Source organism: Choristoneura fumiferana, chromosome 13, assembly GCF_025370935.1.
Source record: "Choristoneura fumiferana chromosome 13, NRCan_CFum_1, whole genome shotgun sequence".
In the NCBI taxonomy this organism is placed as follows: Eukaryota; Metazoa; Arthropoda; class Insecta; order Lepidoptera; family Tortricidae; genus Choristoneura; species Choristoneura fumiferana.
The window spans coordinates 19200240-19212485 of NC_133484.1; the positions used below are offsets into that span (position 1 = coordinate 19200240).

The following is a 12246-nucleotide window of genomic DNA, read 5'->3' on the forward strand; positions in this document are numbered from 1 at the left end:
GTGTAATTAAATAATAAGAAACTCGACTAGTGTGAATAATAAGTTTCAACTGTATCTATATATGTATTTCATAGTACAGTGAACGTCATAAATAAGTGATCATTTGTGTACCTTGTCACTTTCAGTCGTTACACAATTTCTATAAACCTTGTAAATAGTGTTAAATACTTAGTATGATTTTTTTAGTGTAAAAAACAATAGGTAAACATAGTGATTAATACGGTGTGGATTTGGCGAGCGCTTTATCAAAGTTGGCTTCATTGAGGTTTGTGGTTCATAAATTGCTTTATTAATTTTGCACAAAAACGAATAAACCACACAATCAGAGTCACTATATTATACTATCGAAGCTTTTATAAAACATCATGAAAATCGCAAACTTAAAGGTAAATATTCAAACGACATAGTACCCGTTGCTACGCGATTTGGTCGCCTTAGCAACGGCTAATTACGCCTAGCAACCAAAAAACGCTGAAAAAAACACGTTACTTGTATGACGACCCCCTTTAATTTGTAACTTTATTTTATTTTTAGTATTTGTTGTTACAGCGGCCACAGTAATACATAATCGGTGGAAATTTCAAGTGTCTAACTTTTAAGGCTTCAGAGATAGAGCCCTGTGACAGACGGACAGACAGACAGACAGACAGACAGCGGAGTCTCAGTAATAGGGTCCCGTTGGCACCCTTTGGGTACGGAACCCTAAAAAAACAGTTTAATTTATTTGTGAATGCTCAGTCAAGGTAACCCAAACATATTTTGAAAATGTATACCAGAAGGGGTTACAAACAGAATCTATTAATCATTATCAGTCACAATCTCAATAAACATAAATAGCAACAAATATAAAAATTCAATGTGATAACAACCAACGGAAACTAATTCTAACTTATCTATAAAGTATGGAACTCTCAGTACCCTTAGCCGGTTTTTTATTTACACAAAGACGTCTAGTACTGTTATCACACTTTACCTTTATTAGCAAAATATCCACACTTTTTAAATCATACGCCATAATAATTCAAAAAGGTATAATATCCCGATATTTCTATAATTTCCTTAAAAAAAACCACTTTACCGCCCAAGAAGTTTTAAAAAACGGTGTCAAATTTTACACTTCTAACCTACCGCCCTGTAATTTTGCTAAACACTTGTCCTGACTTTGATGACTGTATTTATCCGTATATTGAAACTGACTTCCGTTTATGATCATTTCCTTTTCTATATGGCACATCCAGATCTTGTGTGGTAGAAACCGAAGTTGATAATGATAATACAATAGATGTGATGAAATAAAGTTGTTATCTCGGCTATTTTTAGGGTTCCGGAGGCAAAATGGCGAAAACGGAACCCTTATAGTTTCGCCATGTCTGTCTGTCCGTCCGCGGCTTTGCTCAGGGACTATCAATGCTAGAAAGTTGTAATTTTGCACGAATATATATGTAAACTATGCCGAAAAAATGGTACAATAAAAATTGTAAAAAAAATTTTTTGGGTACCTCCCCTCCCATAGACGTAAAGTGGGGGTGTTTTTTTTTCTCATCCAACCCTATAGTGTGGCATATTGTTGGATAGGTCTTTTAAAACCATTAGGGGTTTGCTAAGACGATTTTTCAATTCAGTAATTTGTTTGCGAAATATTCAACTTTAAAGTGCAAATTTTCATTAAAATACGAAATCATTAGAAAAATATTACTTAATTTTTTCGTAATGGCTACGGGACCCTATTTTGGGCGTGTCCGACGCGCTCTTGGCTGGTTTTTGATATCTGAACTGCAATACTTCGCGAAGTGGTACAATACATAACACAATGGTTCTTTTTTGAACACCACAATCTATAGCACGAAGTACAGAAAACAAAAGGTACGTAGAAAAAAAAATATAAGGTACCTTCTCGCTTCGGAGCGAAAAAAAAGAAGCAAATCTAGTTTCGTATTTTTATTTGTTTTGTAGTTAGTCATTATGGACTTCTTCAAGGTTACGCTTGAATTTACATATACATCAGTCTTTGCAACTTACAAAAACTAGGCCTCTCAATTCGCTACTGAATTAAGTAAACTATATCAAGTTATCAAACATCGCTATTATGAATTATGATAATTTATTTGATGAACGCATTAGGCCACACAGGCGGATAATCAGCTCTAAACTCTGATCTCAGAATGTAAACTAAATCATAATCTAATCATAAGAATTAGCAAATTGAATAAGTAGATAATTTACCGGAAGACAATAAAAAGTGTGGTATGTAAATTCAGTTTTTACTTAACCCTGGACGTAAAAAAGAGTGTTATGAGTTCTGTTTGTCACCAATGTCCGTCTGGCTGTATGTTTATCTGTGGCATCGTAGCTGTCAATCAGGTGGACCGATTTCAAAGTGGGTTTCCGTGAAAGCGAGTTTTTTTTGCGATGGTTCTTAGGCTACGTTTCATTATAATCGGTTCAGTTGTTTCTGAGATATTAAACTTTTAAATCAAAATTTGACTTCACCTAAATTCAACGTTTCTATGTTGGTTAGATTATTTTAAACTCAAACTCACAACATTTATTGAGAAAACAAAACACACTACATCACAACAAAGACACAGATTTCCTTCTAATAATTTTTTTTGTATGCAAATAATGCCGGATTTCCACAGGGAACGGAGCGGACAGCGGACTCATTACCTACCGACTTAGTTTAACTTAAATCGACCGACTTTATAGAGGTTCGTTGTAAGTACTTTCATGCAGCCGATCGTATCGGCGGGACCTGTGGTCGAAATGGGAGTGCCTCAACGATCCATTCTTGCCCCATTCCTGTACCTACCTTGTTTATGTAAATGATCTAACTTATATGCTAAGCCAAAAATAAGTTATACGTTACTATACGTTAACGAAGCTCAGCTCGCTCAGCTCGCAGTGTAAATTGTCATCCAATGTAACTGTACTAACCCCTATTTCGGTAAAGTAACTGTTCATCGGAAGTGGACCCCGGAACGAACCCGGACAGGTTAACGGTAACCCTTGCTAACCGTATCTTGTGTCTACTTTTTGTAAACTTTTCACAGACGACTAGCTTCCGTCTCAAGTTACGTTGATTTGTTCACCGAAAAAACAAAGAAAAAAATAGGTTTTTTTCTAATAGAGTACCAAATATTTATATGGAACGGCTGGATAGATTTCGCTGATTATTTTTTAGTTATGTTCGTTATTGTCAACAGAAGGTTTTTATGGAAGAAAATTTAGAAAAATCACAACAGGGGCGATGCCGCGGGCAACATGTATTGTAATATTTTCCGAAGTCTGAAATTTAGCAATTAAATAATCTTCTTCTGGCGCAGACGGGATACTTAGTAAAAAGTTTTGAATGACTCATCAATGTCTAGCCAAACCTAGAGCTACCCTAGAATATACTTTGGCGGGCTCGAACCCACGATCCTCTACTTGAGAGACCCTTAGGAACCCTAAGTTAAACCACTAGGTTATCAGTCAATCCACTAGAAGGCCGCAAGTAATGTATACGTCCTGGGATATACCGCCCAGAATGTATGCCCTGATCTGAAAGGATCAGATCTGATCTTCGTGTAGGTTTATTTTTTTTTTATTATTCGACTGGATGGAAAACGAGCAAGTGGGTCTCCTGATGGTAAGAGATTACCATCGCCCATCCCTGCAACACCAAGTTGCCCCTAGAGGTCTAAGATAGGATACCTCAAGTGCCAGTAACAATGCTAAAATTGGGATCCTTTGCCCACCTGGTTTTTGTTTCTGCTTTTAGTATAAATATAAATTAAAATAAAGTTATGTTCGTTGTCAGTTTTATTGTATAATTTTGTTTCTTTTAGTTTTTAGCAATAAAGACAATTCCATTGTATTCTACTATGTAGAAATTTTTTGAGAGCACGAATTATTGGGATCATACATTTCAGAGCAAAGATTATTTAGTACATTCCACTAAGCTTCTAGATGAGCCATGCTATTGTCACTTCTCAATCTAAAGTTCAATAACAACAAATCCACAGATCCACATCCACGGAGTCTACTAGCCTTACGAAATACGACCCTTTCTGGCTAATGGGCCATGAAATAATGGCGAAGAAAAAACATGTTTTTGTTCCGATCCTATCGTCTCAATATTAAGACAGCAAGACTGTTCTAATGGCAAATGATTTTAACGTCCGATGCAAAAACTCTATATGTTCGATGCTAATGTCTGTCTGTCCGTCTGTCTGTTTGGGCATTTTGATCCCGTTTTACAAGCTTTTATTTTTAATTTCACCGGTCCCGATGTTTTTTTTTTTTTTTTATTCTACTGGATGGCAAACGAGCAAGTGGGTCTCCTGATGCTAAGAGATCACCACCGCCCATAAACATCTGCAACACCTGGGGTATTGCAGACGCGTTGCCAACCTAGAGGCCTAAGATGGGATACCTCACGTGCCAGTAATTTCACCGGCTGTCTTACTCTCCACGCCGAAACACAACAGTGCAAGCACTGCTGCTTCACGGCAGGATTAGCGAGCAAGATGGTGGTAGCAATCCGGGCGGACCTTGCACAAGGTTCTACCACCTGCAACGCACGATGCACGATGTCTGTCTGTATGGCTATAATACAATCAGGTAGTGACATCCTGGTAGTCCGGCCAGGAATGTCTCCACAGGACGGAACTCTTCAACAGTTAATGGCATCGACTTGAAATTTGGTATGCAAAATGTAGTTTGGATGACAATACAAGAACAGTCAGCAAAAAAAGCTTGTATTAAAAATGATTTTTTTACCAAAAACTTTACAGTGGTTCTTTGTTATATGTTTCATTAAAATCGGTTCAACCATTGGAGGTATTGAAGTTTGAAATGACGAAGTCGGGGATTTCAAATTTTCTAAGTTAGTTAGCTAATTTTATACGAGTAAATTCGAACATATCCCAGTGGCTGTGAGGTGGCGGTGAAGGCAAACATTCCGAGGAAACCTGCACTAACCTGCGAAGTAATTCAATAGAGTGTGTGAAGTTCCCAATCCGCGCTGGGCCCGCTTGGGAACTGCGGCCCATGCCCTCTCATTTTGAGAGGTGACTTGTGTCCAGTATCGTATTTTTATTGACTGAGATGATGACAGTGGCCGTGGTCATGAGTAGATCGAGCGTGTTAGTAGGTAAATATATGCACTCACTCACTGTTTGTATGTAATTCCTATACTTAGATAATTAACGTTATTGGTCAAAAGCTAAAGCTTCTTAAAAGAAAAAGAAATACCCTTAATTCGCTTACTTGCGTTTAATGATATTGCCATGATTTTGCAAGTTTGTCATATCAGAAAATATAAGAAACGGGACGGTTTTTTACGTAAAAAATCTTGGTAACACTAAATCTCAGCAGCAAATCAGTGAACTAATTAGTAACGTAGGTAGAGACGTGAGAACCGGCGCGGGGCGCAGTCTCCGCTGAAAATATGGACCACCGGCCGGGGAAGATGCGCGTGCGTCGATGCACAAAGCAGTGGATGCGGTAAGTAAAGCGGAAAAAACCGGCCAAGAGCGTGTCGGACAAGCCCAAGATAGGGTTTCATAACTGGCAAAATCATACTATCCGTGTGAAACAAGTAATATTTTATGCTCGATTTTAACAAAATTTGCTCTTTAAAGTTGATTATTTCGCAAATATCATTGTATCAAAAATCGTCTTTGTAGTCCCGTGATGATTTTTGAATATGTATCTATTGACAATATCACAAAAAAAATCCTACATTTTTTCTACCACTTTGCCAGCTTAACTGCTAAATATTTATATCCATGCAATAGGTATTGCAGATTTCTAGCACTACTGGTATCTGAGCTTAGCCGCGGACGGATGATAAAACTTTAAGGGTTCCGATCTAAAAACAAGTCTAGTAGTACATAATATTTCAGCTGGTCACGATTTTAAATGAGTCCCGTCTACTGAACAGAAAATAACTTAACATAGTTTTAGACTATTGTCTAGTAGAAAACAAGTACATATTTGTTTTCTCTCTTTTAGTTTTTTTTAATTCAATTTAAAATTTATCTAATAAATTTATTTTTGCAGGATATTTGGTTTCTTATTAGTTTTGTGTCTCTTTTCATGTATTTTTTTTTTCAATTTTCACAAAGCCAAACTAGTTATTAAAACATATGCATTATTCTGACAAAACATGCATTATACTTACCTTGGTTTTTGATTTTTTTTTGTTGAAATTTTTGAAGGCAGAGCTATCCTAAAAATAACTATCTATCTTAAATTTTAATGTTAACATATAAAATTACCGCATCTAGTTCTCATCCCTCCGTGCCTCCGTGGGCCACCTACATTCGCGTGTCTTATGTTTCACGCGACCCGGTGAAAAGTGTGGCGGGTTCAGTTCCAGCGGTGTCGAGTGAGGACTGGTTCTTATTAAAGCTATTTTAATACTGTACTTGTAGGAAATAATTGGAAACGTAACTGGGGCTGCTTAATAAGCCCATGGGATCAAGTTTTCACCACTCGAGAGGGAAGCAATAATGTACAACTCGGAATGTACGTAATGTAAGCATTATTGCTTCCGATTATCATGCCGTACCTACAATATCATGGTCGCGCATTATCAGGGCGTACAAAATATTGCTCGCGCTGTAATGTACAGTGGGGGTTAGGAAAACCTTCAACAGTTAATAAATTGATTCCTTTAGAAAGTCATAGACTCTTATTACGTTTTGAAACCAAAGTACTAAGTAGACAAGTGCATATCAAATTATACTTACCCGACATGATAACAAGGGTCAAAATAGTATACACCTGTAACATATGTCTAGTTTCATATCAATACAAAACCTTTTTCATAAACAACTTCGTAAAAGTTTTAGTCAAATAATGTTCTATTTAATTGTCAGTGTTTGTCAGAGCCAAGGTGTAGTGGTAGGGTTGCTATGGTCAACTGATTATGTTTAGCAGGTTGACAGGTTGACGCAGTATGTCCTACTCAATGGGTAAAGCAGATTAGCGCTCATACTGAGCAAAGGAAAATAGATCTTAAGGTGACGAACCTTTTTTTACTCCGACTGTACATACGTAGGGATATTGTACGACGTGATAATTTGAATCCAATCGATTCGAATGACTAAATATGGCAATGGCAGCAAGCGAGCGAGCAAGATGGATCAGAGCAGAAACGACTCGGTTAGGTTAGGTTCAGAAGGCTAATGGTTATTTTCCACCGGCGAGGAGAGACGAGACGAGGCGAGACGAGAATTGAAATTTGTATGCATTTTCGCGCGCCTGCCGCGCGCGGCATACATATTTCAATTCTCGTCTCGCCTCGTCTCGTCTCGCCTCGCCGGTGTAAAACCACATTTAGGCGGGAGCGAAACGTAGCGGAGCTCCCGTCTTAACCCTTGGTGTTAGGTCTTTTTGTGTATAAGCCGAGAAAATTAGTTTTTGATTATCACGTCGTACATTATCACTACGTACATTAACAGCGCGCGCAATATTTTGTACGCCCTGATTTTGTACAGCATAATGCACCACGACTACTTGTCACGAATGTCATTACATTACACTTACGAGTAGAGAGTAGAAGAGAATAAAAGTAAAGTACTTACCTACTATTTTTTTTTCTTATGAATTATAATTTTTGCACAAGCTTTTTAGTTGACCGTACTTTGCTTGATTATACTTGAATACATACCGCATAGGTCTAAATAAAAAAATAAAAATATTAGGTAAAATTTAAAAAATGAAGAGCCAATCGTAAGTACGTTGACCACCTTAGGCACATTTTTCATAAATTTTACTATCATCATTCAAATCTTTTAGTAATATATTATATTAAAGTTTGTTTGTTTTTTTCCATGTTTTTTCCGCTTTGACGTCTAGAGTGCAAGGTCCGCCCAGATTGCTACCACCATCTTGCTCGCTAATACTGCCGTGAAGCAGCAGTGATTGCACTGTTGTGTTTCGGCGAGGAGAGTAAAACAGCCGGTGAAATTACTGGCACGTGAGGTATCCCATAAGGCCTCTAGGTTGGCAACGCGTCTGCAATACCCCTGGTGTTGCAGATGTTTATGGGCGGTGGTGATCTCTTACCATCAGGAGACCCACTTGCTCGTTTGCCATCCAGTCTAATAAATAAAAAAAAAGTACTGAACCGATTGTCATGAAACTTTACATTCATCATTAAGACCAGAATAAATAATAGGATCCATTTATCCCGAAATCTAACAGTTCTGCTGGTATTGTTGTTATTGTCTTATCAGTGGCTAATGACAAAGTGACTGATAAAAATACAAACGACTGTTAACTTTCCTAGAAGTTTAACAGGCATCTATGAAGAAGGGATTGAGTCGTTATAATAACAACTTTAATCCTATAAACTTTAAAGTTTAAAGAAAAGTTTGCAATAAATATTACGAGTTTTAAAACGTACTTACAAGAAAAACAATCTTGTTTTCTTTTTTTTATTAATAAAGCAAAAATGTTCTTATTTTAATTTAGACTTTCTATATTATAAAAAAAAATGCATTATATTAATAATGATTTAATTGCGGAAGAGCCCCCTAAGTTAACAACAATATCACCAATAACACAACAAAACTAGATCAAAAAGTCGAACGTATACCGTCTAACAATGCAGCCAGAGGGAGGAAATAATTAATAATGATTGGCCTTAAATTACCCTCTCGAAAGCGCTAACGTCCTTTTCGCACCCACCCGGTTTACCACAAGCTTTCTCTCTCCGACGATTCGGGAATCTATTTAACCGGGAACAGGTAAGCGCCCAGAGCATTCCCTAGCGGTAACCCACCGAGCACGCACCTGTATCACCCGCACACAATGACGACCGATTACGGACATCGCTTGCTCTACTCCGAGAAGGACATGTTCCCTTCCGAAGTCATGATGGAATATACAACTGAAGATTGCTACTTATCGTGGCCAAGGTCTCCTGATTCTGGACGTTCGAGCTTAGAACCAACACCTTCTATGGATGGGAGCATCAACCAAGACTCACCGAACCATATCGCGTATCGAGGAGTTTCCCACGAAGTTTTAGAAGACAGTGCTGAAGACTCAGAGCTGCTGGAAGGTGGTAAAAGAAGAGGAAGAGCTACCAACGTTGCTGTGCTGAGAAGGAGACGTCTGGCTGCAAACGCAAGAGAAAGGAGGAGGATGCAGAACTTGAATAAGGCTTTCGACAGGCTTCGTGGTCATCTGCCTTCTCTCGGAGCTGACCGTCAACTGTCAAAGTACGAGACTTTGCAGATGGCGCAAACTTACATCGCTGCTCTGTACGAACTGCTTCAGTAAAAGGTACGTGTAGTGCCGTGTTTTGCAGACATTTTAGTGTAGTGTTAGTTTAAATCTGCCAAATTATCACCGTTTAGATTAGATAAATACAGGGATTTATTTATTGTAAAAATTAAGTACCAGAATACTCGTTTGTTACCAGTTTTTACTTCAATCAATCTTGTTTACCAACTTAACGATATGTCGTATCTGTCACGCTTATTATGTTTTAATGTATCTTAAATTTAAGATGTTAATATGCCTGTGTAATCCGTCCTACCGATTGAATTTATTTTTAAGTTTTAATACAACTAATATGGGTTGTGTTTTTGTCATCTTGCCGTCAAGTATTATGTAGTTTAGACATTCCATTAAAGGAACATTAAAGTCAGTATTGTAGATAAATTTGTTATGTGCTATTAGATAAATAGTGTTTATGACGATGGTCAAGCAATGTTTATTTGTAAATATACGAAGTATGTTTGAATTTTATTCATTATTTTTAATTTTTAAATCCTTACTTGTATTGAAAATTTCCTTCATTTTGGCGTCGATAACATTAGTTGAAGTAATATTCAAGGCGGTTTATCTACTCCCACAACAAGCCTGAAATATAGAACGAGTGGAAAATAATTTAATTAAAGATTAAAATTAAATTCTCTTATGTTTGAGTAGTAGGACCTACTTGTGATTTATGATTGCAGAGTTCCATTCACTTGATTTTAATATTTAACTCATGAAAAAGATTTATCATAGAAATTATTCTATTCTATTTTGTAGTGCCTTTTGAGTGTTTTTTTAATAATAAATAGATAGAAACAAAAATCAAAATGTTGTTTTATTCTAAATCAATATTTGATTTTAGTTTTCTCAATGCCAATTGCCAATAGATGAAAACACAGTCTAAATCGAGGAAAGTCTAGAGAATACCACTCAAGTAAGACAGGCTAGCAAAACATGGTTTTATCACCAATGTCACTTTTGTCGCAGTTGATTACAATTCTATGAAATACTGATCGCTGATCGCAATCCATCGTTTTTTGTCGGATAAGTTCGTATTTATCGCTCTTTCTCAATTAGGTTCAGTAAACTTCAGTAAGCTAGTTGAGAAAGAGAGATAAATATGAACTTTTAGAACAAAACACGATGGCAAAACATTATTTAGGTACTACATCTGTACAAAGCTGTCAATATGTGTCTCAAAGTAATTTTAATCATTGCCATACCTGTCTACAGATGGGTATTATTCTAATAAGAGTTTATCCGAATAATTATTAGAATAAACAATTGCTCACAATTATTTTATTCGTGAATAATTTATCCGCGAATATATTCGATCGCTTTTAAAATGACGGATGATTTGTTCGTTATTTTATTCGGATACATCCACGAAAAACATTTTTATGGCTTTCACGCCTAAGTTATTTAATTCAAATAAACAAAACGGATAATATTTTATCTACACACCTATTACACGAATAATTAGTCGAATGAGAAAAATCATTCGATCATTTTATTTGACATTTACGAATAATCTGGTTGTTATTTCGAATAAATATAAATGAATCGTTAAATGTGTTGCTAAGGGCAAACCTTAGGAACGGCTGGACCGATTTCGCTAATTCTTTTTTTATTCTGTTCGTTATTGTCAGGAGAAGGTTTTTATGGAAGAAAATATAGAAAAAACAACGGGGCGAAGCCGCGGACAACAGCTAGTTTCGAATAAATTTTGTCCACAACCCTTGACTGACCGGACGTCTCTTATAAAGTTTACTTTACAGAAACCACTCCCACCTCCCCAAAATTAAGGTTAAAACCGGCAACATTTGACCAGTTATTTATTGTAAGGAAGTTTTGCATCTGCCGTATTTGCATAGACTGACTGATTGTTCTGCCACTCGTAGAAACGTTGACGAAAGCGGAAATGAATGATGATAAAGACCTCACAAGACTACTGGATTTGCATAAAAAAATATTTAGAGCAGGCATTTTTCGTATGTAGCTAACTACATAGATTTACAGTAGAAGTAACGTTATCTGTAACTATGTATATGTATAATATATCCATAAGAATATTATAAATGCAAAAGTGTGAGTGTTTGTATGTTTGTTCGTCTTTCACGTCGAAACGGAGCGACAGATCGACTTGATTTTTGGCATAGAGATAGTTTATGGGCCAGAGAGTGACACTATGTCACTCTTTGGCTACTTTTTATCCCGGAAAAATGCACAGTTCCCAAAGGAACAGCGCGCGATAACCGAATTCCACGCGGGCGAAGCCGCGGGCAAAAGCTAGTAAATAATTAATATTATTTTATTACTACCGATACCAAGTCAAAACATTAGTTTTGTATGGTTAACGAAAATAGGATAGTAGCAAAAAAAATTAATTAAATATAAAATGTATAAATAAATATTACGGGACAATTCACACCAATTGACCTAGTCCCAAAGTAAGCTTAGCAAAGCTTGTGTTATGGGTACTAAGCAACGGATAAATATAATTATATAGATAGATACATACTTAAATACATAGTTAACACCCAAGACCCGAGAACAAACATTCGTATTTTTCATACAAATATCTGCCCCGACACGGGAATCGAATCACGGACCCAAACTTCCGAACTTTGACGCATTTCATGTTTGTATTTTTTTGTTTGATTGACAAAATAAAATATGAACGGGTGGCTATATGAACGTCTTGGGTAAAATGGCTCGTTTTATGCTCTTGTTGTACCATCAGCCAAATATGTGGTCTACCACCCTAAAGTTGATAATCGTTTGCATGTCATAAAACAATAATGCTAATAGATATGTCTGTCAACTTGAAGTTCGACTTTAGACATATTCATTTGATAGGAACTTGTTTTAAAATTAATAGACCACTTATTTGGCTGATGGTACAATCTACTACATTTTAACCAGGATACTGTACAATTCAACGTGGCCCAAGTTTTTGATCTCCACCCAATTAAAAAACTGTGT

General features: G+C 36.6%; 1 protein-coding gene across 1 annotated transcript; it reads left to right on the forward strand.

The window, feature by feature from the left end:
* Positions 1-8759: 8759 nt before the first annotated feature.
* Positions 8760-10000, forward strand: LOC141434443 (pancreas transcription factor 1 subunit alpha-like). Its single transcript, XM_074096862.1, has one exon. The coding sequence runs from the start codon at positions 8806-8808 to the stop codon at positions 9277-9279; it is 474 nt and encodes a 157-aa protein (XP_073952963.1). The 5' UTR covers positions 8760-8805; the 3' UTR covers positions 9280-10000.
* Positions 10001-12246: the final 2246 nt, after the last annotated feature.

Excerpts from the sequence above, each read along its gene's own strand:
- LOC141434443 (XM_074096862.1), top strand. The coding sequence starts at position 8,806 with ATGACGACCGATTACGGACATCGCTTGCTCTACTCCGAGAAGGACATG.